A 27,053-nucleotide genomic window follows, 5' to 3' on the forward strand; every position below is an offset into this window, starting at 1 on the left:
ACTATAGCAGGGCCGGCGGTGACTTGACGCCACGGCCCCGGCGGGCGGGCAATGATACAGCGGCCGGCCACCACGTACGTGATGGCCGGGCAAATAATTCCCTGCCGCGCCTGTCCCGAGCCCGCCGGTTGGTGGCGGCGAGCCGGCGAGCGGCGAGCTCGCAGAGCGAAAGGACACACGCTGACACGCCAGCGCGGCGGATTCCCTTCCACCACTCCGCGGCACGCACCACCAACTTATAAAAGCCTCCCCGCGCACGTCCCGCCCTCTTCCCCCCCTCCGGTCCTCACCGTCGACCGGTCGCGCCCACCTTCCTTGCCTCTTCCGATCCACTTGACTTCGCACCGAGCTCCATCCCTCGCCTTATTTGGCGCCGCCGCTGGTGGTGCGGTCACTGTGTGAGGTGCTGAATTTGGCATGGAGCGGCGCGGCCATTGCCACGGCGCCGGCGGCAAGCACCCGCCGCCGCTCCCGCCGCCGCGCCGGGCGCGCGGGGAGCGCAGGCAGGCGTCGGCGTCCAGCGGGTCCTTCTCGGCCTCGCTCCTCGACGCCATCTACCGCTCCCTCGACGAGGGCGGCGCCGGTGCGGACGTCGTCGCTGACGCCGCGCCCGCGCGCGGGGGCGTGGAGGAGAAGGCCGCGACGGCGCAGTTCTGGTGGGCCAAGGACGCGGCCAAGCCGAGGCACTCTTCGTCTTCGAGCTCGGACAGGGACAGGCGCCGGCGGGAGGCGGCTGTAGCGGTCGCGCGCCCGCGCCACTCCGGGTACGCGTCGTCGACCACGTCCTCGTCGGACTCCTCGGCCAGCTACACCAGCTTCTCCTGCTCCTCGGCGTCGACGACCGACACCGAGTCCACGCACCGCCGCCACAGCCCGCCCCCGCCGCAGATGCCAGAAGAGGAACCGGTCGCCGCGGACACCGAGGGGGCAACCCCGCCACCTAAGAGCAAAGGGAAGAAGAAGAAGAGCAGGCCGTGTTTCCCCGTGGCAAGAATCCGACCAAGGGCCTCAGTGCCGCCCTCTTCCGGGCCGCAGCCGCCGTCGCCGGCGACGTTCGCGTGCGCCCTCAAGGCTCTGTTCTCCTCGGCGCGCCTCCAGAGGAAGCCCAAGACACCGGCGGCCACCCCGCAGCCCCCAGTCTTGCCTCCGCCACCCCAGCCACCGCGCAAGCCGGCGACGATCGCGAGCACCGTGAAAGCGGCTGACGCGCCGGCGCAACCGTCGGAGCCGAGGACGGTGAGGTTCCGCCCGGACGCCGAGGCGTCGGTGGTGCGGCGCAGGGTGGAGGAGCTGGTGCGCGGCCTCGAGGAGCTGGAGGCGGACGAGGAGGGCAGCGACGCCAGCTCCGACCTCTTCGAGCTGGAAAGCCTTCGCGGCGCCGGCGCAGATGAGCTGCCCGTGTACGGCACGACCAGCCTCGTGGCCAACCGCGCGATCGCCCAGGGGGCAGCTTGTTAAGATCCGTAAAAACACTGTCAAAAGTCAAAACACTGTCATTACTCTCTGTTCATTTCTTGAATTTTAATAATGCTGCAGTATTTCGTTTAAAAAAATATAATGCTGCAGCATGGTCTGTACTCTGTCTATATTTGAAGTTTGTACGCTCCCTGAAATGTGTTTTTCCATGTAAAATGTAAAAAAATCCAAAAATTGTGATTAAGAAAAGGAATTGAGGCAGGATCAAATTCCAAACCAACGGATGGTGCGTGTTGTAGTTTGTAAAATGACCGAACTGTAACAAAACTGAAGGGGTGTTTGGATGCAAGTGCTAATATCCGAAAGTGGTAAACTTTAGTACTTGTCCACCCAGGAGTGCTAATGGGGTGAGCTAAATTTTGTCCAAGATTTAAAAACCTTAGCAAAGGTATGAGTGCTAATAGCTACTAAAGTTTAGCATTCAACTCTTCATCCCATCCAAACAGGTCCAAAATAACAGTTTGCATGTATGTGTGCGTCTGTGTGTATGTTCTCTATATAGCATGTCGCATACATTTTTGTCCTTGACCTACATGTGTAAAATCATCGACAATTTGAAATTAACTGTATTTTGCCTAGATTGCTTGAAACCTTTCTTTCCCTTCTCTGGGGATTCCACAACGTTGTCATCCACAACCATATGAAATATAAAAGTGTGCATGCACTACCTGCAATCTTTAAAAAAAAAGTGTACGTACACTACCTGTAGTATTTCAGGAGTTGGGAACTACAATCCATCAGCTGAAGTTGTTAATACTTTTCATTCAGTGGGGGGCGTCACGTTGCTCCAACGTTGTCCTAGGCCAATTCTTAAGCATAGTTCACCGAACAGACATCATTAACGCGCATGGTTTATGCTGAATGTGCTGATGCTCTCTACCAAAACCACAGCTAATGATTTGTTTAACAGTAACACACATCGACGAATTAGCTAGGCCAGGTTCAACCGACTAATATTCCACTTGAAGCCGGCCGCCATCTTTCTCGCATTATAGTTTCATGAGCTTTTGATCTGCAAATGTAGTACGTGCCCTAGCCTACATCTCTAGATAGATTCCTGTAACTTGTACCTGAAGCATGCATTTGTTTTCTTTGCAACCCAATCAGCAGAAGGTTCGTTCGAAGCTATTCATGATCTGCTGCATGGACCATCTCTGCAGTCGGGTTAAAAATAGTACTCGGCATGTAGTCTGGGTGTGGATGTGAGAGTTCTTGGAATAGCTAGCTTGGGACATGGCATGCGTTATCAGCAAGCGATCCGTTCCATCATGCCATGGCCCCTCGTGCTGGAGCATCAAGCAGGCCTCTGGTTTACCTCGCAATAATTTCCCCCAATATCTTTGCATGTAAGATAAGTGTATGCATATGTATGCAGCATGAGCATCCGGCATGTAGAATATTTCCAGATGGGTTTCGAGGAAGACGGCGAGGAGCATCAAGTAGCTGGAGCAAATGTGACCTTAAACAAAAGATACTGTAATGGATAACCTCATCAGAGATGGAATCTTCGGCCTGCACAGTACGGCATGCCACGTAAATGTACGACACTCTAGCTAGGAGGCCGCTGAAGATGCCAATTGCCATGGCCTGCCCTCGAGATCGGTGCCCCCAGCCGATCCCGATCTGATGAGCACGAGCACCGGCATGGCGCGGAGCCGTCCGTGTCCGCTCGCAGGCACACAGGCCCTAGCAGCCCAGCTGTGGCGAACGATCCTAGACCTTTTGAAAAGCTCAGGATCGAGCACGAAGATTCAGCTTTGGAGCTCGCAGGGGCAGAGGAGCGCGCGCATGATTAAGCATCGCAGCGCTGTCCAATTAGCTGTGGCTGCTGAATTATTCCGCGCCTTTTGTTTGCTTTTTCGTGTCGAGGTCGATCGATCATGGATTCATGGGCTCACGGCTGCTGCTGCTAGCGCTAGCTTGGTGTGCTGCGGCAGCGCCGCATGGGAGCGCGGAGGAAGGATCCGATGCGGCGCACGCATCGGGCGAGCGGCGACAGGGACGGCCGATCTGTATGCCGGGGCGCGATCTGGACAGGATGGCCGCGCGCGAGAGGGACGCCACATACAGGCGCGGCCGGTTACACCTACCTGAAAAATCTGTGACCGTGCGACCGAGCCTCGCGCGCGTGTCGGGAAGACGACAAGCGTGGCCAGGTCAGGGACCTTCCCTTGATCCCTTCCCTTCCCCTGAAACACCGCCCCTGGCCGTGGCGGCGGGCGCACCGGTCGGGGTGTCGTGTTGCGCGCGCCGCGCGACATGGCATGTAGATGTAGCGCGCCGTGGCCGTGGGCTCGTGGCGTGTCGCGAAGAACAGCTCGGGGCACCACCGACCTGGGACAGGACGCAGGACGGAGCTTCGATGCTCCGGTCTCTCAGGTCGAACGGCAATGCGAGCAAGGCGCCGATGGTTACACGCTCTTCAATTCAAGGTGCTGGCAGTATCAGCAGTGAACTGGGCGAGCAGGCCGCGCCGGGCGAGGCGCGGACCGGCAGGCGGATAGGCGGCAGGAACGTTTATTGCGACGCGGACCGTGCGCGGACGCCGGGCCGGCCGGCGAAGGGTGCAGGCCTGCGTTGCTGTGCATGGCCATAGACCGCGAGGTCCCCAGCGGCAGACGGGCCACTTGCCGCGACACGCATCGGCTGGCCGGTCGGTCGGTCGATCCTCCCCTCCCGGTGGTTGCGCTCGGGCCGGGCGGAGGCGGGACAGACGCGGACGTCGCGGCCAAAGAGAGCCAGTCAGCCAGCAGAGAGCGTACGTGCCTTTCTCCGTGGCGGGCGACGCAGCCGTCCGTTAGCTCCATCGCGGTCGCGGGCGCACGGGGCCCCGGCCCCCGGAGACCGTACGGCCGGAGGTGGGGCGCGCACTGTTGCTGCAGGTGCTCCATGCTCGGCGGCGGCGCGCGCCGGCAACCGCTTGAATGCGCCGGCGCCCGGCGCCCGGCGGCGCGGGGAACGGGAGGGCAGCAGCGCGGGGTCGGCGGCGCCCTGTTGGGTCGCGCGCCGCTTTGGCGCTTTCACGCGCACATGCTCGCGGATTGCGGCCGCTCGCCGCGGACGTGGCCGGCACGAGCCCCGCGCCGCTTCGGCGTTGGCCTCTTCTCTCTCGTAGCCACGGAACCCCCGTGCCGCTGCTGCACACCGTGCATGTGCGCCCGCCCGTTGCAGGCTCGATCTCGACACTACTACACTAGTGCTGCCGCTTGCCAGCCAGAGTGGTCTGCCTCGAGTCCTTGACGATTCAACAGCCGCGTCGCGTCTTGGTGCGGACCGACACAACACTGCACGGGTCACCACTCACAGCCATGCTTTGCTGAGCCCGAAAGGATTTTTTTGAGCTACTTTCTTCTATCACAAATATAAGTAATTTTTTGATTCAAAAAAACAAAATATAAGTAATTTAAGTTATCTTCATTGTACTACAAATAAAGTATAAACGTTTTAAATATTAGCAAATAGACGCTAAATAAGGGTCCAACTCCTTAATTCGTACGCACACGACTAACTTGTATCTGTGATCGGGGAGAGTACTTTGTTCAGCCACAGAATCGGAGATGCGGGGCAACAAAATCACGAGAGCCAATGGAGGACAAGATTAAATGAACATAGACAAACATGATCGTTAAATAAACAATTTATCGCACACATAGTTTGTATTTTTTTCTAAAAAGAAAGAAAATTACCTAGCAAATACTCAAAAGACAATCGATTGATAAAAGCTACCGTATTTCTGCTAGCGAATGTAACTTACACCTGTACATTTTAATATACAATGCTGTATGATTCCCAAAATAGTGGTACAACATCGCATCAGCTTCCTGTCAATGAATTTGCAAAAGGGACGAATGAGTGGAAAATTACAATAGCAAAGCAAAATCCACAGAATTGCACTCTGGCAATCACTTTGGCACGCAATCCACTAATAGGCACTTCATCTTCCCAAGCATTACAATTTCAATTTGATTTTCTCTGACCACTTGAATATATCAGAATAAACCTGATCGCCACCGATTTCCTCACCGGTGGCCCCAGCAGCAATCCTGATGATGTCCTCGATCAAAGCGAAGTTCCCCATGATATCGACATGGGCACCGCTCTGAGTGCCCCTGCCTTCCAGGAGATTTGAGGGCGGAGAATGATTGTATTCTCTTACATAGGTCTTGCTGCCAGCAGGATTGAACCGAGTTTTTCCGCGCCATCCTTTTGCACACATATAGCCAGCACTAAGAACTGGGACGGTTTCATCACCATCAGCTAAGTAAACACCCCCTTTCAAGCAGCTATTCTCATCCCCACCCTCAGCCGTGGTGTCAATCCGAAAAGGTATATAACACTCAGCTTGTGGGGCCAACTTATAGACATAAGCTCTTTCAGTAGGAATGCCTACTCCATACATTGAAAATATTTCCATGTCAGGCGCATTCGGCAACCTAGAAATGAAATGATAAGTTAAAATACTAGAATAATGGCCAGTCATGTAAATAGGCGGAAGAAAGAAAATGTAACATATAAAATAAGGAATAGGACACATACTTTGTTTCCAACGGATTCGACCAATATTTATAATGTTGATACTTTGGGTCATCCAAGTTATCAGCTATTCCATATGAAACATGAACACTTCCACGCTGCATCATCCTTGGAGCAACAAAGTGAAGAAGGTCTATAATGGAATTAGCAGTGTAAGCTTTGTAATCTGCAACTGCCTTTATTCCTCCCCACCCTAGTTCGTGATACTCTGTCCAGATATCCCGGCATGATGTATTTGAATGGGCAATATTATTGCCTTTAACAGCATCCTGAAATGGTCAAAGCAAAAATTCATTCAAATGTTAAAAATGCACCATATGTGGTTCATAGACCCATTTTCATAAAAATGAAGTCCAAAATATATACACCTTAATGCAATGAAGTCAATTTATATACCAACATATTACTAACGTTTTTAAAAGCACTAGGTCCTTGGCTTTTAACAAATCATTATTGTCGCCACTAAAAAGGCTCTTTCAAGATTTTCTTAACCTCAGATAATCAATGATAAATCAAGAGCTTCATCTGGGCCCAAACCTTTCATGGTGTACCCTCAATGGTTCAAAGCAGCATAGTGATAGCTTATCACAAAATTTATATATAATATGGAAATTGCGTACTGCAGAAAAAAGAGTATCTGAAACAGAACGAATAATGCAAAAAGAAAAAGGCATTGACAAGTAGCACAAGAAAACACCAGACCCAGAAAAATAAGTAAAGTGGTGTCAACATGCTGCTGAATACTCACACGAAACTCAATCCGCTCGATCTTAGAAGAAGGAGCTTCTGCTACATCTTTACCAAAAGATACCAATCTTCCATAGTTAATAGGCTCAGGTGGAACTTCAACACTTTCCCCATTAATGCCATCAGAAACCTCAGTGTCATTGCCTTTTTGGTTCTTAGCTTTGCATTCAAACCCATCTTCTGGAGACCAATCCAAACCTCCCCAAATTGTATCACCACCTTTAGGAATCATTGACATTGTTGAATCCCATGTACGGGTCATTCGCATTAAATGGCGTAAAGTCTGAAGTCCAAGAAAGTCAGAGTCCAGAACATCAGGTGCAATAGCTCTGTATGTAAAGAACAAAAATTAGCAACAGACCTAATTTCCTTTGTTTCACCGAGAGCGATTTCTTAGAACAAATAAATATAAATAGAAGAGAATAAAAAGGTACTCAGCAACTCCAAGCTCATGTTTGAAATAAAAACAGTAAAAACATTACACACTCAAATGCATTCACATTGCAACACCTGAGCAACCCAAATGCTGAACAATATTTGGATTCAGTTAAGCTAACAAATGAATTTATTTGCCATATCTACAAACTATGGATACTGGTCTATATATGACTGTAAAGCGTATGGGGAGAATATTGCACCATTTTAGGATGGATGACTGATGACACCACTAATTGAGCTCGGATTTAAACCTTTGATTAATTACTGCTCCATTTAGGAGGTCAACGGTAGCTAGCAGAGAAATACTTACACTTGCATCAACGATTACTTTATTGCAGTGATACATTGATTTTAGGAGTTACTCCTTTCGTGCATATATGATGTTTTAGGCCTGTTTTCTTCTTCAAGAATATATAAAGTTTTACTACCCTGAGGAGAATGTTTAATGGCATTTTTCTATTGTTCCTTATGTAAATAAATGAGTTGATCACCTTACCTAGCTGAACAAAATAATTACATACATCGAAATGTGGACAATACACATTTCTTGAATTTCCTCGGAGCATCAAGAAAGCAACAAGTATTATCAGCTAAAATAGAATGATTTTATGCAATGACCCTTTTAAGCTAGACCATGTGCCATTCAATCCCCACAAAACTCATCACAGAACATAGATTAACAATTATGGTCAATTTATACCAAAATATTGAATATATTACATCACCATGGACATGGTTACTCCCTCCACCCCAAATTATAGGTTGTTTTAGCTTTTCTAGATACATGACATTTGCTATACACCTGGATAAACAATATGTCTAGATACACAGAAAAGACTATGAATCAAGAAAAACCAAAACGACCTATAATTTGGAACGTAGGGAGTATATGCTAACTTTATGTGTAATACATGACAAGAAATTAGCGTGGCATCATAGCATAGCAATTTACTATTTTAAAATAATTATGAAAAAAGATCATTGCACGGTGTGTGGGAAAGACCTCCCGCTAATAACCTCCCTCAGACCCCGTACAGTGCGGGAGCCTACGGCACTGGGTACGTCCTTTTTTATGAAAAAAGATCACCAGAAAAGACCACTAGGTGCCAAGGTTATGGATTAAATAAGATATAGCAAATCTCGTCAAGAAAAGATAAGCATAATTTAGAATTGTCTGAAATAAGCATATATACAACTAATTTTAACAAACAATCAAACATAAAATGTAATCTAATCTGATGTACGCTAACAGCTAGTCTAGAACTACAGATAAAGAGTGAATTAATCAGATATGATCTCATAACGAACTGCATTAAGAAACAATAAGATCTCAGTAGGCACAGTCTACTAAACTTCAGCAACCCAAATAAAGTAATAATTGTCTACTACAACTACCAAACTATTAAGTTGAATTACCTAGCAACGGCAACATCTTTGGCTTCAGATGAGAAAAGCCCAGCAACAGCCTTGGGAACTCCCAAGAAAGGTCCACCAATATTCACTACAGCTTTAATATGCTTTTCACACCAGTTTGGACCACCGCCACCTCCCATGGGAGGAGGTGCCTCGACCCACTTCATAAAATGCAGAAAATAGAGGACCCCCATAGAGTGTGGGATCACCACAACTCTATTTCCACCATTTGTCGCTACCATGAGTTCAATGTTACTCTTTATTCTGCTCAAAGTTTGATCACGAACCTGCAGATGGTATTCTATGTTAGAAATGGAACAGTCCATTTTATACCAGTACCATTTTTACAGGAAATACAACCAAAGCATCCGAATTGAATAGCCAATCTGTGGTGATCTCTGAATAATCTAATGGTATGAAGTCATCAAAGAAGGGTACCTCGGTGTTCTGGAAAGATAACCTCCAATCATATGCAGCCATATACATGGTCTTTTCTTCATATCCAATACGAGCTAAATTGGCAATTAACACAGCCCAAACAAAATATCCAGGTACAAAATAGTCTGCTGCAACAAGACCTGTGACCGGCCTAACCCTTATTCCTGGCTTGTCTAATCCAGTTTCATTGTCCAATGACATATGTTCAACCCAGCATAAAGGTCTGAAAAAGTTAACAGGTGAGGTAGTAAGACTCTGCAGCCAAAGTAAAAGTGCACAACACACTGGAATGCTGTATTTGCATAGCAGAACAAAGGGCTGCGAATAAGCTAACTTATTAGATAAATAACAACACCACAAGCCTTATGGAATATGAACAACACCAATTTATTGAACACAAACAACTTGTACGGTAGCCAAAACATTTTTCCAGTACAAGTTAGAGAAAACATAATGTGAAGTCCCAAAGTGACAATCCACTCCAAGTAAACCTTAGTAACAGTAACTATCAAATTAGGTAAAGCATCATGAAGGTTCTTGTATTCACATCACAGTTTCTTTTTGCAATCCTGCTTGACCATAACATAGGTTTCAATTGTGAAAATTAAAGAAGATCTCTGATACGGTTTCAAACAACCTCTGGATGTTTTCAGGGTAAGGCTACAGCACACGATGCCAGTTGTTCTTTATCTAAGTATTCATTCCTATTGCTAGGGGAACATCTTGTGAACTATTATTATAAAGATTACATAATGTCCTGATATGAATAACAAGCATGCAACGCAGAAACTGTCACCATATTGTAAAGTAGGTGACTCATAAGTCATAAACTTCATGGCATTCATAAGTGGTGGAACAAGGCCACCTGAGTTCAAAGTGAGCAAAGAAATGGCATTTCACATGGCAGGAAGTAGAAAAATGAACTTACCATCCCTAACTTTGTAGTAAAATTATTTTGGGTCCAAATGGGCTTACTTCATTTCAGAAGGCAAAAACTTTTGCAAAGAAAAATACCATCCAACTGAAATGCTAGTGAAATAAAGAAATAGTTTCAGTAAAAGTGTAATACCTTTGTTTTCCCTATAGTTAACAGAATAAGGCTCATAAGGAACAACTGACAAGTGTGTTGTTCAGAGTTACAGTCAGTACTCTCCATCAGAAAGTAGGCAAACATAGATCTTTATAGAAAGCAATATCTAGTATGACACAACTGCTAGAGGGGACCACATCCTCTGTCAACCTTTACAATGTATACTAAGGAGAGTTCCTGCTTTTCATGCAATTTGCAGTTATCTTCTTAAAGTTCAGAAACTGCATGATTTACTGAAAATAATATTTCTCTTTTTAAAGACATCAAGACAGTTCCCATATCTCCACCTCCAAAATCCAGGTAAGGACGATGCAGAAGTGTGAATACAAGAAGCTAGTCACATGTGGTAATTGGATAGTGCTAGTAACAAGAAGCCAAAAAATAGCAGATACATGATACATCTACAATAAAAATAATTGTGAGAGATAAACAGCAAGGACAAGCAAATAGTACAAGAATAGCGGGGACACTTTGTAGTATCAGTGTATCACAAGACACCGGGTCCATGGCAGGTCCAAAATGCACATGCTGCATACCCAAATTCCGTTCTTGGTACTAACAAAAAAAAATCGCAACATGTCAAGATAAAAGAAAGCTGTTCTTGCTGCTATATTTCACATCTTGTGAAGCCACACAACTAAACAGAAAACTGGGACAAAACAAGCACTAACCTACGCACCAATGCACCAATACACATTCCAAACTGAAAGTATGAGGAAAATATTAACCATTGCCCAAGAACCAAAAATAAAACCATGGAACAAATTGTTGCAGAGATCCCAGTTGAACACCCTGCCATGAGGCAACACAATACATAACTCCTAACAGCTGTCAGAAGAGCAGAAGTCACCTAAAAAACATCTCAAAGGCACAGGCATCGTTGCTGTTTTGACACAAAGGTAGAAAATATCGTAGCAGGGATCTTTATATTTCCTAAAACAAACACTAACGACCAGACAAAGTAAATCTTAAAGCACACGCGATGTGGACACCAAGCATTCAATCGACGGTTCAACCGAACGAAACATAAAGATAGTCCTCCTATAACCCAGACAAAACTGTTGCGCTAATAACAAAAATTAATTCGTGCACAACAGAACGATTCCAGAAAATAGGAGCTGGAAAAAAAGGAGGAGACTGAAGCAACCTCTTGTACACGTCGCCAAATGTGCCTCCCCATAGCCGCTTGCGGAAGAGCCCCTCGGCGCAGTGGTGGCCCTCCCAGAGCTCGAGCCCGCCGGTGACGATGCCGGGGACGAAGACGACGGGGTGCTTGACGCGGAGCCCCTCCTTGTGCAGCTTGACCCCGGGCGGGTCCGGGAGCGGGCCTGTGATGGCCTCCGTGACGTACTGCGGGAACGACGCCGGCATGGCGTTGTAGAGGAAGAGCAGGAGCCACCAGGCGGAGCACACGCACCCGACCAGCCAGCAGCAGCTGTCCACGCACGACCACCTGGCCTTGGTCCGCCTGGTCGCCTCCTTGGACGCCGGCGCGGAGGAGGACGGCCTCTTCCCCTTGTCGTCGTCGTCGTGGTCGGACCCGTTGCCGTCCGAGGGCGGCGGCGGCTGCTCCCGCTGCGGCTGTTTCCGCCGCCGCAGGAGCGACATGGCGCGGGCGGTGGTGGGTCCGAGGACTCTACCTGCGCGGGCCCACCCGCATCCCGGGCCGCCGCTGCGGCGGCGCCCGGTGGAAAACCCTAGGCGGCGGAGGGAGCGAGGCGGGGGGTGGGAGGTCGAGGGGGAGCCGTGGGCTCGTGGCCTGGCGGCTTCGCGGGGTTCGCGCAGGTGAGGTCGCGCGAGAGGAAGAGGAGAGAAGGCAGAAGCCAGAAGGGGCTCCTGGGTCTGGGCCCCGCCGCGCCACAGGTCCACAGCGACCGCTCCCGTGCGCCCGGCGCACGACCGCGGGGTGTAACGCTCGCGGCGCGTGGGCCGTGGGCCGTGGGCCGCGGTACGTGTCACTGACATTCGGGGCCTTGCGGAAGCATTTAGGGTCGGTGCAGGAGGGCGCTCCGTCCACGGAAGGCGGAGCGCTGAGGTTGGGGCCGCGAGGTCGCCGGCTCGACTCGACTGATGGCCGCGATGGATGGGGCCAGACCCGGCAGTCAGAGGGCGGCGATGTGCGAACGGACCAAAGTCCGGTGGCCAGCTGCGGCAGTGGCCGAGCTGCCCACCACGGTCGGAATCCGGTCGGGGTTAAATCTGGTGTCGCACCGGGGATTTCTCCAGTGGGGTACCGGGTGTGTGTGCGTGCGTCTATACAAGTTTGTGTGCGTGTGTAAATCTCAGCAGACGCGTCCTCAGACTTCCCGGCAGCTTATTTGTGTTGAGCGTGCGGTCAACGTGGGTGCTCAATTGAATTCTTACATGATTTCCCAGTGATCTTGGGTGTTTAAAAAAAAAGCAGCAGCAATGTGGGACCCACGTCGGTTACTGCACATGACGAATCGACCAGGGTCCTTCAGTTTTCACAAAAAAAAAGGAAAAAAAGATCAGCGACCTTCTGAAACGTTTCTCTCTGTACTATTTTTGCTAAAGCACGGCTGTATTTTCGTATCCCAATTTTTATGTTCCATCTCATTCGATTCCACGCTGGCGGAACACTCTGGCAATGATACTGCATCAGGCAAAGAAGAAAAAGCAATCATGCTGCACGCTGCGGACTGCTGGAGTGTGCCGTGGAAATGAGGACGATGATGCTGGCAAATGGGGGACATGGCTGTTTTCCATGACGCACTGCAGGCAATCACTCCACGCGACAACTGATTGGTGTTTTTGGGCGTGTGAGGTCTCCACTAATCTGAAACTCGCTGCTGCGCGAGAAAACCATCGGAGCTGCCCTTTTTGGTCGACGGGGAAAGACCGTTAGAGCAACTCCAACAGTTTGTTCAAATCTCATTAGTCAAATTCTATTTTAACTAGCCATTTAGCTAAAATTTCATTTCTATAATTTTATTTCTATATTGTGCTTGTTTCCAACAGACTAGTCAAAATAAAGTGGGCCAAATTGAATTGCTCTCCTTGAGCTATACCTTTTTCATCCAACCAGATCTACCCCACTGGTAATCTCTCTTTGCATATGGCCCTGGTCCGACCTTGGGCACGGCACGTCACCGGCGGCGGGTGCGGCGGCAACGGTGGCCGGCACCGGCACAGAGAGGGCGGCGGCGCGAGCTCAACGAGCATGTGGCGGCGCTGGGTACGCAGAGGAGGGGGCGGCATCGAGAGGGAGGGAGCGGCGGCCATGGCCGGCGACAGGGAGCCGGTCGACGGCGCGCATGGCGGGTGCGGCGACCGGGGTTCGAGCTTGAGTCGGCGGCGGGCATGGCGGGCGCGGCGATTGAGGTGCGAGCTCGGGCTGGAGGTGGGCATGGCGGGTGCGGTGACTAAAGTGCGAGCTCGGGCCGACAACAGGCATGGCGAGGTGCGCGGCAGGGCGCGGCGGCGCGCATGGCGGAGCGCAGCAGGGCGCGGCAGCGCGTGGTTGGGGTGCGAGGTTGGGCCGGCGGAGGGCATGGCGGGGCACGGCGGGGCCAGTGCGGCGCGTTGGGAAGAAACAGAGATGGTGGGCCCAGATGAGATACAGAGGGGATGTGCTGAGCCAAAAATGCATCGCGAGGGGCACGGGATGCCTATCCAGATAGAGAAGAAAGGCAAATGAAGAATCTATTGGATCCCATTTTTACTCTTATTTGGCTATTTTCAACTATTCAACTTCTTTTAGAGAAGATGTTAGAGTTGCTCTTAGATGTTCACATCTGGAAAAAAAAGGAGTCGTTAGATGTCGCACTTATAAAGGCACGGTGCATTTATAAGCGCTTATAAAGGGTAATTTGGTAACAACTGGGTGCCAAATTGCCAATGCACCCACGGCGAAAACAAAATTACCCTGTTGTTACCAAATTTCCACCACTTGTGCACCCCCTAAATTAGAAACGGTGCACCCCAAATAAACTAGAAGCAAAGCTACAAGCAGCGCAATACACTTTATTTTCTGAAATCAGCTGCTGCACATTTGACCCAATGACAAACCAGGAACTAGCAGCCCAGCAATCCCTCGAACGTTCACAGTCCATGCCCAATCTATGCTTGAGCTTCTGAGCTCTCATGATATTTGCATTTGGTCTCTTAGAATCCTAAAATCATTATTGCTTTGCTTATCCTATTAACTTTCAATTCTTTCAATTTGATTAGGTATATACGATGAGTTTAATATGCATGTGTGATAAGAGAGAATCAATAAATTTGGTGAACAACTTGGATAATTAGCTAGCGTCAAAGGCAACGATCCGAAGTTTGACATCAAGGTGTCTTTGTGTTCCGGTAGTAAACTGTATGCTCGTCGATAGCGAGGAGCATGGACAATCTTAAGATTTATCGACCCAGCTCCCACAGGAGTTCATGGTGTGCATGTATGTACGTACATATGTAAGCATTTCTATACGTGCTATGTTTTGAGATCTTTGCTCAATCACACCAATTGTGCAAATTTTATATAATTTCGTATGGCATTTCGCTCTAATAATTCCTGTAATACGGACTTACCGTATAGCATATTAGAACAATTTAGTTTTAAGGTCTGTTTCAGAGGGTTTTTACCGGCTTCGGCTTCACTTGTTTTACACAAATCGAGATACTGTAGCGTGAAGCTATTTTATAAGTCGAGATAAAAATGAACTAAAAGTATCCATCCGGGGGGCACTGGCGCGATCGACCAGGCGACGCAAACATTTTGTAATGGGCGACGCTGAGCTGACACAGCTGTATGCAATAACTCGCCCAATTGGTGAGCGCCCGGGTTTGATCGCGGTGGACTGGAACTGGAAGGATAGGAATAATATAGGATCCGGCACCGGCAGAGGCCCCTCACGTTCTGCTCGTGTGCTGCTGCAGCACATGGACTCCATGGATTATTTTTTGGGAGAGACCGAGAGAATCAGAGAATCGTTGGGCAGATTTGGGATCCGCCCCCATCCCGTTTTCCCACCTCGGTTTAAAATTCTTGCAGCTGTTAGGTTGTCCTGTTTTTCCTCTGGTTTGAGATGGGCAGCGACGCGTGCTCTTCGTAGTCGTAGCTTCTACGGCAAAAGTCACCCTCCAAACTGCTGAAATCGTCCCTTCAAGTTCCAATCCAACCAAACGACCTCTTTCTTCAATCTTAACTTGTGTGCCGAGAGGTGGAAAAGCCGTAGAAAGTAGAAACACGACAGCACTGCACTGGTCCACGATGCGCCATTTCCCTTCGCACTGCTCACATTTGATTGATCCCCTTATCCCCGGCTTACGACTCTGTTTATTTTCGATTATAATCGGCTTATCAGTGAAAATAAACGATAATCCCATCAAACGCCTCGATTATTTTCGCTTCTCTAGTAATCCGCTTCAGAGATTTGAACTACGAGGAGGAAAAAGCGAGAAAATCTTCTCTTCTTTTGGTCACACTTAGATTATAAATTAAGCAAAAACAAATAGGACCAACGTCTCCAGATTTTGATCCTGCCCATGCTCGTCAAAGAGACTCCGGAAGACGCACAGCAGGCAGTAGGGCTGGCCATTCGATCAGCTCCTCGATCTGACGATGAGGCCCACTCATTGGTGCCATGCCACGCCCATGTCCCGGTCCAGTCCAGACCATGGTCGTCCCTGTGCCGAGCCCAGAACAAAAGAGGCGACAGCGCGCCGCGCCTAGGGGGATGGGCCGGATCATATCGCGGCCTGCTTGCTTAGGCGTTTCCATAAGTTAGATGACAACTTAAAACTAGTGGCTTATAAATTATGTGTATTTAGTTGTAGATGACTTATAAGTCATTTCTCTTCTACCCGTCGCCCTCCCGATCCCCCTCCCCCCCTCTCTCTCTCCTCCTTTCTCCTCTCTCCCCAATCCCCGGGCCGGCGGAGGATGGAGAAGACGGCCGCCATGGTACCAGGATGGCTAACGCCCCTGCCACGGCGACGAGCAGCAGCACCAGCAGGAGGCACGGGGCAGAGGTCCCCCGCCCCTTTTCTCCCTCACCACCGGCGGAGCGGCCGAGGAGGTCGGACCTCCGCCTCCTCGCCGCGCCCCTCCACCGACGGAGGCGGGGGCCAGAGCGGGGCGCCGGGACGAAGCAGTGGCGGAGGTCCGCGGCGGCGAGCGCGTGGCGGCGAGATCCCCGCCCTCAACCTTATCGACGCCAGCCATGGCAGGCCTTGCGGCGGCGCCCTCCGCCCATCCCCTCCATCCCCCTCCCCCACCTCTACCCACTCGTCCGCGCCGGCCTCGGCTCCTCCGCCGGTGAGGTACGGGTGCCAGGCGCCATGGCGAGGTGGCGTCCCGTGCGCCGCGGCGTCCAAGCGAGGCGGCGGCGGCCCGCGCGCCGCGGCGTCCATGGCGAGGCGTCCATCTCCTCTGCTTTCTTCCACGGAGCTCGGCGCGGCCACGACGCGGACTCGGCGACGACGCGAGATCCTCGCTAGTGCCGCCGCGGGCGGAGGAGGGCCTCGCCCCCCGGGGGAGGGGGGCTTGGCGAGGAAGCGAGGCGAGCCGGCGTTGCTGCAACGCGGCGAGGAAGTGCGGCGGCCGGAGCTGCTGCGGGCGCGGCAGCGGTGGGGAGGGGGGATAGGGTTGGGTGTTGTTCCCACGAGGAAAAAGGTGTGGGCCCCACACGAAAAGTGGTGACTTATAAATTTTAAGTTGGGGTGGAGCAACTTATTACTTATAAATTGGGGTGATTTATAAATTAGGAATGTTTAGTAAAATAAGTCACTTTTTTATATTTTTTGATTTATAAGTTGGTGACTTATTTGAAACCAAACGGAGTCTTACGCTTGCCCCCCCCCCCCCTCCCTCTGAGGAACCAACCTCTCTTTCGCCTCGGCAAATCACCCATCCATGACCAATCAATCTCCTCTCCTCCTAATCATGATGCCCGCCGGGACGCGGACAGAGCCGCGTTAACTAAAGACGAAAAGGGATTAGCGGAGCAGTTGCGGGATTAGCAGCTCCACGACGGGGAAAAAGTGGGGGGCATTAAGTTTGGTTGGGAGACAGCACGAGCCCCACCACCCCACGCCGACTCCGCCCGACCGATGCCGCCGCCGCCAGCCCGCCACCACCGGCCCGGTCCCTCGCGCATGTGCCGTCTGCCGTCGGCCGCTCGCTCATGCGCGCGGGCGGCGTACGGTTCCCACGCCGCCTCCGCGTGCGCCTGCCTTTCCCCCGACGAGAGACGGCAGGCAGGCAGGGCCACCACGCTCGCCCGGGGCGCCGGCGTGCGACGCGATGCGAGCGCCGGCTTGGCTGGCTTTGGGCCTTTGGCATCCGTGGCCGCCTCGCCTACGCCGATCATTGGCTTCCGATGCCATGATGAGCCGGGCATGATTCGTTCATGGCGCGCCCCGCCACGCGCGTCGGATGGAGGATGACGAGTGGGCTTGGCGATGGCGACGTCACTCGTTCGGTTCCGGGGCGGCGGCAAGCGGTTGCTGCGGTGGCGCGTTCCGCGGCCGGCGGGCACCGTGCAAGGATGAGCACTGGCGGTGAGCGCGCCACGCGGGCAAACGTGAGAAAAGGACAAAAAGGCTGAGGGCTGGGGCGGTGCCGGGCGCCGCCGCCGCCATGGCCGGGGCGGCCAGGTTCGGGTACCTCCTGGTGTGGTCTGTCCCGATCGACGGCAAGGTCTCGTCTTCGGACGACAAGACAAGACTGCTTGCAACAAGGTGGTCAGTTCATCCAGTGACTAGTGACACAAATTTCCCCAAATGAACAGTAAGAGTACTAAGGGTGTGTTTAGTTCCACCCCGTAAACGCAAAAAAGTCATAAACGTATTAAAGTGAAAAGGAATCTTGCTAATTTGAAGTACTAAATGAAGTCTATTTATAAAATTTTTTGCATGGATGGGCTGTAAATCACGAGACGAATCTAATGAGCCTACTTGATCCATGATTTGCAACAGTGATGCTACAGTAACCATCCGCTAATTATTGATTAATCATAGATTAATTAGCATCATTAGATTCGTCTCGCGATTTACAACCCATCTGTGTAAAAAGTTTTGTAAATAGACTTCATTTAGTGCTTCAATTTGAGAAGATTCGAAACGCAAATTTTTTTTGCGTTTACACCCTACCGAACTAAACACGGCCTAACTAATGTGCTCAACACCCATAAAAAAATTGGGATAAGACGCGACCGGTCGCGCTATATACGACCGTGCGACCCTATTCTATCCTGTGCTCCCACATCTAACTAAAGCATACCCAAGCGCACATTCCTCTCTCATGCTGACGCGTGCTCATGCATGGTTGGTTCCGGTTGATTCTCAATAGCCGCCCAGCATCTAGAAGAAGCTATCGCTTTCGGCTGACATCATTGCTGATGTCACCACTATTTCATATTAACTTCAAATGATCATAACTCTCTCATCACACATCATATTTTAAATCCGTTTGTACCATTGTATTCTTTGCGAAGAGATCTACAATACTAGATCCATATTTGGTATATTTTGAGACTATTTTATACAACTATCAAGTTATGTTGAATTAGACCTGGGCATCCTCCGGGCCGGATCGGGTTCAGGTCGGGCCAAAAAAAGCCCGGTGTTTTTTCTAGCGGCCCGTGCCCGACCCGCCCCGGTGGCCGGGCCGTAAAATTGAGCCCGCACCCGACCCGACAGCCAGTCGGGTCGGGTCGGGTTCGGGTTGGGTCGGGCCGGGCCTATGTAAAATGTCGGGTTCCTTTGGGTTTTTTCGGGTTTCGGGTCAAAATTTTTAGCCCGTGCCCGGCCCGTCAGTCATACCGGGTCAAAAATTTTGACCCGAGCCCGCCCATCAAACTCTTCGGGTCGGGTCGGGTCGGGCTATTTTCGGGCGGGTTGGGTCGGGTCCGTCGGGTCGGGCAGCCCATGCCCAGGTCTATGTTGAATATGTAATTACAACATATGTAACAATTTGTGTTATATTTTACAAACAATAATTTGTCCTTCATGTGCGCGCACACACACACATAGCAATTTAAATTAAATAGATATTTTGTACCAACTTATTAGTATTGACTTATGTAGAAAAAGTGTTACAACTTCTATTGCTTAACACTCATGAAATTATAGTAACAACTTATGTAGAGATAATGTATCAATTTATATAAAAAGATGAATGGCATAGAAAATTGTTACTACAATTTGTCAGTGTGAATACACAAACTGATAGTCATAAACATGGGTAAGTCGATAAAATTGTTAGTCAGAAGGGATGTAAGTTGATAGTCAGAGCATACATAAATTGATAGTGAACAATCTATACAAGTTGATATCAGAATGAATGTAGATTGATAGCACAATATCTAAAAAAGTTGTGTTTGGTATATTGAACTATATAAATTATCAAATATAACCACACGAGTTTACATAATATATGACTGTAAGTTGCTACTAAACTTGCAAACAAACCGTGAAAAAAAACATGAGAAACACAAATAGCAAATTGTCATGTGTCCACATAAGATAAATCTTGTCAACCTTAGGGGAGTGTTTCACTATTTTCCTTATCTCTGAGCGCTCACCTTGACCCCTTCAACTATAGAAGTTGAGCTTGTAGCATCTCCAGATTTACCTTGATAGTCCTACACTTGTTTGCTGCATCTTCGTTTATTGATTTTTTTATATTTGACAACTTGCCCTTGTCACCCTTCTCGAGGAGGGAGCATTTTTGCTATTTTGTTGGGTCTGTTGAGTTTCCTCAACTTTTATCCCAGACATTGCTCTCATCTTCCTCCACGGAGAGGGAGCAGATATGGCATTTTAAGTTCTCTTTCTTGCCATGCTGTAAAAAAATAAATATACCAGAATATATTGGTGATAGAAAAAAGACATGCAGATTGTGATAAAAATGAAAAGGTTGTGATAAAAAAGAAAGACGTGATATATTTGACATAAGTTGACACATGACATATGAAATAACTTATATATCAGAAAAGTTAATTTGAGATTACAAAAATGATTAAGTTGATACAGGTGTACCGTAACTCCGAGATCTCAATTGCAATATAAAAAAAAGCACAAACCAAGGTGTATCATAACTACATGTAGAAAAAAAGAATAACTTGATACCTCAAATAACTTAACTTGAGATTAGAAAAAATTTCCTAAGTTGATACAGGCTTACCAATAATTACAAGCGAAAATAGAATATAACTTGATACCTCATATGTACCAATAATTACGAATTATGTAAATTGATACAGGTGTACCATAAAAAATTCGGCACATCTCATTTGTTGTCTAAAAAAAGCACGCAAAAAAAATAAAGACCTTATTGTTCAAAGCTAGTTTTTTTTTTTAAAAAACTCTTTGGCGAGGGAGCATCATCACTATCATCTTGTACCTATGAGCTCCCTCCTCTCCCACTACCACCAGCACCAACTCCCAAATCTGATTTAGAAGATGCTCTTATATTCCTTCTCGATGGAGAATGATGATCCAAAATTTGAAATTTCTGTTTTCGAGCCATGCTGAACAGACATAGAGAAAGAGTAAAAACATGTCACTATAACACAAATAGCTTGTGGTGCAGAAAAACAGTAGATAAAAAAATATATCTATGTTGACACTTTATATTGTAGCTTTTGACGGTGTCCTTACCCTAATATGACACTATATCACGACTCTGCAAACTTGACGCGACAGCGTTATGTAACTTGACACTATTTATATGCAAAAGAATAGCATAACTTGTAACATTTTTTATGAGGGGATGTTGTTCGCTAAGTGGATTAGGGCATTAAATTCACTAGGATTAGGCATCAAATTCGCTATGATTAGGCATCAAAATCCCCGGGAGAACATTATTCAGTTCTTAATAGCTGAATCCAGACGCTATTTGCGTGCAAAAAATTCACATAACTTGACACTAAGAGTCATGGGAAACAAAAATCTTGCCACTGAGAGTGGATTTTGTGCATAGGTCTATCCATTAAAAATAACATCCATTATAGCCGGCAAACCCAACAAGAGAGTATTTGAGTAACGAGTACAAAACATTCTTTGAGTAAAAAAATACAAAACAAACTACAAGTCATGCTGCACCTACAGCATATAATTTGGTAAGATACAATGAACAATTTGATAAAAAGAATTAAAATTTGCCAAGCAATTTAATAACTAAGAGTAAATACCTGAAAGCATGGTTATATATCTTAATATCTAAAATTGCTCAATGAACAAGAGGAGACTCAAGCCGGCATGGCTACTAGATCGCCATAAGGATGAATTGAAAAGCACTCTCTAGAACACAAGAATGAGTTATGTGATCAAAATTATGAAAAATTATGTTAAATTGAGTATACGACATAGCAGAGTTTTTGGATTAGTTTGGACTTGATCTGGTGACCCCAGCAGTTTCTCCAAATTAGAAACCTAGCAAACTTTACACCATATAGTAACAATTGCTAGTTATGTCTTGTCAGAAAAAAGTTTAAAAATTGATATAACAGAAGCAATTCAATCGGTGGTGGTCACTGGTCATTTTATCACTGGCACAAATTCATCCATTGCCATTTCCATCTACGGAACCATGCAAAACCAATAGACGTCCTCACGTTCAGTTTTGCTACTTGAGCTAGCCTGTGGGTTCTAGTCCAGATGCTGCCGCTTGCAGTCGCTGGAGCCTGGAGGGTGGGCGAGCAGCACTCAAAAAGAAAAAAAGAGTTGATGCTAATTATCGGTAAGTACATAAGAGTTGCCTTATATTGGCCGGAAGTGCAGGGTATGCCGTGGCCCCAAATCAGGATACCCTGTAGATCCGCCCCCGCCCCTCCACGAGGCCGCGGTGGCACTCCAGCTCGGCTGCGGCACCATGGCGGAGGAGGAGGGCAGGGTGAGAGGGGGGGTGTAGGATGGGGGATTACGACTCACATTGAATCCGCAGCGGGCATGGGGGTAAGCGATCTCCCGATCCGCTCCTCGACGGGGGGATGCCGCCGCCGCTCCTCGAGGGGGGGGGGGGGACGCCGCCGCCGCTCCTCGACGGGATGCACTGCCGCCGCTCCTCGCCGGCGGCCGGGAATCGCCTCCCTTACTCCTCTCCCTACTGCTGCAGGAGGCAGCCGTTGCCTGTTGGGGGAAACCGAAGGGGAGCGTGGGGCGGTCTGCAGCCCAACGGCTGGTTTGTGGTCTCACTGGGCTGCCTCCGTCGAGGCTACCTGGGCCCGTCGCGTTGGCCTGCTGGGCTGCGGGGATCGCGCGCTTCGTCGCACCAGCGACGGGTCGTCTATTAGACTTTGCGTAAAAAAAACTACGTGCTCAACAGCTCTCAAACTGTTTTGGGTCGTGTTTGGTTTGGTTTGCCTGAAAAAATTTTCATCAAATTTTTTTGATGCTTTGACCACTAATTAGAGGTATTAAATAAAGTCTAATTACAAAATCACCTCCACAACTATAGTACTGTAGCAGTTACTTCAGCTAATCACCTCCAAATCTGTTTGCCTGTACAACTTTGTGTCAATGTTGGGGTAGGTTAGAGATGAAAAAAACAACACTAGATTAATAAAAAAAACTGAAAGAGACCCATATTTGGAAATCCCCCAGAATCTGAATTTTCTGATACATCCCAAGCAGACCTCCAGTCACCACTCATGCACCCTCCAAATTAGAGTCTAGCTTCACCCCTGATGAAAACAAAGGTGTGCCCATAGACAATTGCACAAGAAGCAAATGCATCATAGAAAGTGTTCAAACATTTGGGCAAATCTTAACCTGTAAACCAGTCTGTATCCCTAAGCAAATGCAGAAAAAGAACTACTACAATGAAACTGGAAAGAACTACTAAAAAGTGAAAACATCTCAGAATTCCCTAACTCACTTCATTTGGGTTAACTGAAAAGAACTAAGAGCAGGGATAAAGAAGTCTGACCGTGCAAAGGATAAGCTTCTCAGAATTCCCTAACTCACTTCATTGGTGGGATATGTGTACAACCAATCTTTGCAACAGACCAAAGCTTGAAGAGTTTCTGATTTCATTGAGCTTCGATTGTCACTAAGAATCCGACCGCTCAAGCTGAATGCAGATTCAGACTAAACAGTGCTGAGTGGAATTGCTAAAAAATCACGTGCCATTGCTGACATCACAGGATACTTGTTGGAGTTTGTTTTCCACCAAGTCAAAATTTCAAATCTTTCATCTGGTCTCACTGGTGGCTCTTCTAGATATGCATCAAGTTCTGATTTTTCAATCCTAATCCCTCTCCTCCGATTCCTGTATTCAGCAAATTCTTGTTCCAGTCTTTTTTTTCCAAGCACTAGCACTGGAGAACGGTTCACCATGTTTGTGGACTGTGCAGTTTGTGACACCACATTTGTTTTATTTCTTCTTATAACCTCTTCATACTTCCTAAAATACTTGTGAAGCCACTCTTTAACCATATTTGTGCTAATTTCAATGTCAATAAAGTTGCTGCACACTTTCTCATAGAAGAAGTCAAGGAGGTCAAGTTTCTTTCTTGGATCAAGTATGCTGCAAATAGGAAGGAGCATATTGTAATTTCCATTCCAATACTTATCAAATTTCTTATCCATTGCATTTGCCAAATCAGTGATAAACTGATCCTTGTGCCATTCTGGACTTCTCAGAGTTTGATGGATGCAAAGCACATTATCCAGGAACATGTGGGATGTTGGATATCTATCAGCTGAGAACGCCCTGGTAGTTTCTTCATAAACTCGAAGGAATTCACCAATGGACTCAACTATACTAAACTCAGATTCGGATGGAAATGGTTGCTGGTTTGTTTTGGCATATCGCTTCAAGACAGTCTTGTACTTTGCTGCCTCCATAATCATGGCATATGTTGAGTTCCAACGATTTGGAACATCAAGGACTAAACCAGCCTTTGCAGCAAGACCTTCTCTTTGAGCTATCTCATTGAAATTCTGGATACGCGCTGGTGATGAGTTAATGTTCATAATCAGGTCTCTTATCAATTCTATCACAGCACTAGCAACATTCATACCGTCTTGCACAAGAATGTTGAGTATATGAGCACAACATCTAACAAGAAGATGCTCACCACCAAATAACATGTCTTGCTTTCCGCTTTCTTGCAGAAGATCGCAAGCTGTCTTGTTGTTTGCTGCATTGTCCAGTGTTATTGTGAACATCTTCTCTTTGATTCCATAGTCTGTCAGAATAGTTGTAATGGCTTCCTCAATAGCAACACCTGTATGTGGATACTTCACATCCTTAAATGCAATTATCTTTTTCTTCAAAACAAAATCAGGGCCAATATAGTGGGTTGTAACACAAAGATATCCCAACTTTTGGTTTGATGTCCAAAGATCCGAAGTGAAGCATATGCGAGAGCTAAGACTCTGAAGTTCACTTCGTAATTCTATCTTTGCTCTCTCAAACTTAGCAACACAATCATTACGAATCGTTTGTCTCCCTATGCCGCTAAAAGTGGGTTGCAGTGACTCCATCCAAAGCTCAAAACCTTCATCATCAAACTTGTTGAATGCTACATCAGCTCTAACAATCCAAGCAATCATCAGGTCGCGACTTCTCTGCTTATTAAAGGTGAATGGACCATCTGGCTTTTTCTTCATTGTAGCGACAAATCTGTTCCTATCATCACTAGGGACTTTGGGGCAGTACTCTGCAATGTGAGTTCTAAGGCTGTTTGTACCTGATTTCCTGTTTGCAATCAACTTTGTTCCACAGTACTTGCAAATTGCTTTTAGTGCACCATCTATCCTGACCAATTCCGGCTCATAATACTCCCAGATTGGTGCCCTTCTATTTGGTGTTTGTGACGAACTATTATCAGTACTCTCACTTGTGCCAGAGGCCTCTAACTGAAGAGAAGACATCTATTTTGAAAAGGCATATTTTTAGAAGTTAAACATGCATGGGTTATCTTGTTGTAGGGCTCTTAAACTCTAAAGGAAACCTTTCAGTACTATAGCAGTCTAGTACTAGCAGCAATATCAGCAGTGCCAAGTGCAGCAATATCAGCAGCTATACACAGCAATATACATGAAATGCAGCAATATCAGCAGCTATTTGAACAGCAAAAATAGCTGCCAGTCTGAAAAATAATTAATGGTTATGCCAATCATTGATTTCACAAACTAGTACTAATAGAAAACAAGCAAAGCTAGGAGGTGACAAATAACAACATCTAGAAATCATGATGCCAAGTTTTATCTATCAGTAAATCCTACAAGCTTCACACCTCCAATTCAGAAAAGGGATTTGCAATGTACAGCTCCCAAAATGCAACAGGAGCTAAACACAATGTACAGGTGCATGCAGTAGCTTAGATCGAAACATGTAAAATTCATATATAAGATGGGGAGAAATACTTAAAGTTGGGATTACCTCGAGATGTTTCTCTGTGACTCTGTGATCTGTTGGTGCAGATGAATCCGGGTCAGCGGCGGCTTGGCCGTCGGCGCGGTCGGCGGCAGCTTGGCGTACCCTTGGTTGTATTGATTTAAAACAGAACTGTAACAAAATAAAAGGAATGTTGTTCAAATATAGGTTCAGAGAAGACACTACCTGACCCAGAGCTTGCAGGCTTAGAGCTGCTGGTTGAGTCTTTAGCTTCCAGAATATTGTGAGCCTAAGTAGTAATAGTAATTAGTACTGGCGCACTGCTTGATTTTAGAAGGGTACCAAACTGCACCATCTAATGTTTGCAGAGCTGTATGCTATTCTTTTTGGACTAACATGCTTCCAGTTCTACAACTAATTGCCAGGTCATTCAATTAGTCTCACAGCTAGCAGCAAGCAAATGTGGTTGACTTATGATTACTCCATGGCAAGCACTACCTCCGTTCTTACAGTATTTATGAATGAAATAATTCTGACCTCTTGCCCCCACTTTTAAGTTGGATCTTAATACTAGAGAGCAAGCAACAAGCATGCATCTCCTATCTGCATGTCGAAGGAGGATGCAGAGAGAGAGCAAGGCAAGAAGCAGTGGACTGGACTCACCCGGCCTTGCAGTGGAGGAGACCTTGTTGACGTAGGAGTAGGAGCTGCCCCCTAAGCAGTTCCCCATGGGAAACACTCCTTATCCCTTCCGATCTCTATCTCCACCTTCACCTCCTCTTTCTTCCCCAGGCGATCCGCTGGTCGTCTCTCTCTGGCCGGCCCGGCTAAGAGCTGCAGCAGCAGCGAAACAGGGAGAGACAGAGCACGCCGAGCGGCCGAGAAAGAAGACGGTGGCCGGCCTCTCGGTTCCCCAGATCCGGTGGCAGCCTGGAAGAAGGCGAAGCCGGCGGCCACAGATCCGGCGATCCCGTCGTGCCTATAGCACCTCCCCCACAGATCTTGGCATCTTGCACGAAGAGGAGGAAGGGAGCCAGTGAGCCGTTGAGGAAGAGGAAGGGGTGATGCGGAGGAGATGGAGATGCAAGGTGGAAGAGGAGGACCTCGATCTATGGACGTCGGAGGAGGAGAGGTGCGGCGGCGAGGGTAGCCGGTAGCGGCGACGGCGACGGCGGCGGTGTCGTCTTCTTGCGGGAGCAGGACGCGGTCGAATGCGGTCGATCTGTTTTCTTCCCACCCACCCCGCCCCAACCCGCAAATGCAGCCCAACCCGCCCCAACCCGTTGGTCTATAAACCCGTTACTACCCTACAAACGGATCCCCATTCAAAAACCCGCCCCAAAATCCGCATCTGAGCCCGCCCCGCTAGCAGGCCTAGTTACTTCAGCTAATGAGGCATTTGACCGTACGACTAGGGGATAATTAGACGCGGTTACTGTAACATCACTGGAGCCAATCATGATGGAACTTGGCTCATTAGATTCGTCTCGAAAAGTTACACCCATCCGTGAAAAAGTTTTGCAAATAAACTTCATTTAGTACTCTATGCATGTATTCATTTTTTTATGAAAATTTTTTGATGGTGTAAATCAAACATGACCTTGTTTACGAGTG

The 27,053-nt window shown here is 48.1% G+C and overlaps 3 protein-coding genes across 3 annotated transcripts; 1 reads left to right on the forward strand and 2 right to left on the reverse strand.

Annotated features, from left to right (window-relative positions):
* The first annotated feature begins 83 nt into the window (after window positions 1-83).
* LOC120680357 (protein BIG GRAIN 1-like) lies at window positions 84-1,588 on the forward strand. The gene has a single exon (XM_039961921.1). The coding sequence runs from the start codon at window positions 418-420 to the stop codon at window positions 1,456-1,458; it is 1,041 nt and encodes a 346-aa protein (XP_039817855.1). The 5' UTR covers window positions 84-417; the 3' UTR covers window positions 1,459-1,588.
* Window positions 1,589-5,079: 3,491 nt separating this feature from the next.
* On the reverse strand, window positions 5,080-11,927 carry LOC120680373 (phospholipid:diacylglycerol acyltransferase 1-like). Its single transcript, XM_039961922.1, has 6 exons — window positions 11,283-11,927; window positions 9,046-9,268; window positions 8,611-8,894; window positions 6,758-7,085; window positions 6,013-6,278; window positions 5,080-5,909 (listed from the first exon to the last, which is right to left on the reverse strand). Exons 1-6 carry the CDS (start codon window positions 11,741-11,743, stop codon window positions 5,426-5,428), a joined length of 2,046 nt encoding a protein of 681 aa, XP_039817856.1. The 5' UTR covers window positions 11,744-11,927; the 3' UTR covers window positions 5,080-5,425.
* An 11,255-nt stretch (window positions 11,928-23,182) lies between these two features.
* Window positions 23,183-26,448, reverse strand: LOC120695372 (zinc finger BED domain-containing protein RICESLEEPER 2-like). Its single transcript, XM_039978641.1, has 4 exons — window positions 26,103-26,448; window positions 25,665-25,728; window positions 25,485-25,610; window positions 23,183-24,973 (listed from the first exon to the last, which is right to left on the reverse strand). Exon 4 carries the CDS (start codon window positions 24,971-24,973, stop codon window positions 23,183-23,185), a length of 1,791 nt encoding a protein of 596 aa, XP_039834575.1. The 5' UTR covers window positions 25,485-25,610; window positions 25,665-25,728; window positions 26,103-26,448.
* Between the last annotated feature and the right edge of the window lie 605 nt (window positions 26,449-27,053).

This window comes from Panicum virgatum, chromosome 2K (assembly GCF_016808335.1).
Source record: "Panicum virgatum strain AP13 chromosome 2K, P.virgatum_v5, whole genome shotgun sequence".
Classification (NCBI taxonomy): domain Eukaryota; kingdom Viridiplantae; phylum Streptophyta; class Magnoliopsida; order Poales; family Poaceae; genus Panicum; species Panicum virgatum.

Bases quoted from the DNA above. Each gene is read 5' to 3' on its own strand.
- LOC120680357 (XM_039961921.1), top strand. From the start codon at position 418: ATGGAGCGGCGCGGCCATTGCCACGGCGCCGGCGGCAAGCACCCGCCG.
- LOC120680373 (XM_039961922.1), bottom strand. From the start codon at position 11,743: ATGTCGCTCCTGCGGCGGCGGAAACAGCCGCAGCGGGAGCAGCCGCCG. The intron at 9,269-11,282 runs GTTGCTTCAGTC...TAACTTTTTCAG, and splicing joins TTTGGCGACGTGTACAAGAG to ACCTTTATGCTGGGTTGAAC. The intron at 6,279-6,757 runs GTGAGTATTCAG...TGACCATTTCAG, and splicing joins TCGAGCGGATTGAGTTTCGT to GATGCTGTTAAAGGCAATAA.
- LOC120695372 (XM_039978641.1), bottom strand. From the start codon at position 24,973: ATGTCTTCTCTTCAGTTAGAGGCCTCTGGCACAAGTGAGAGTACTGAT.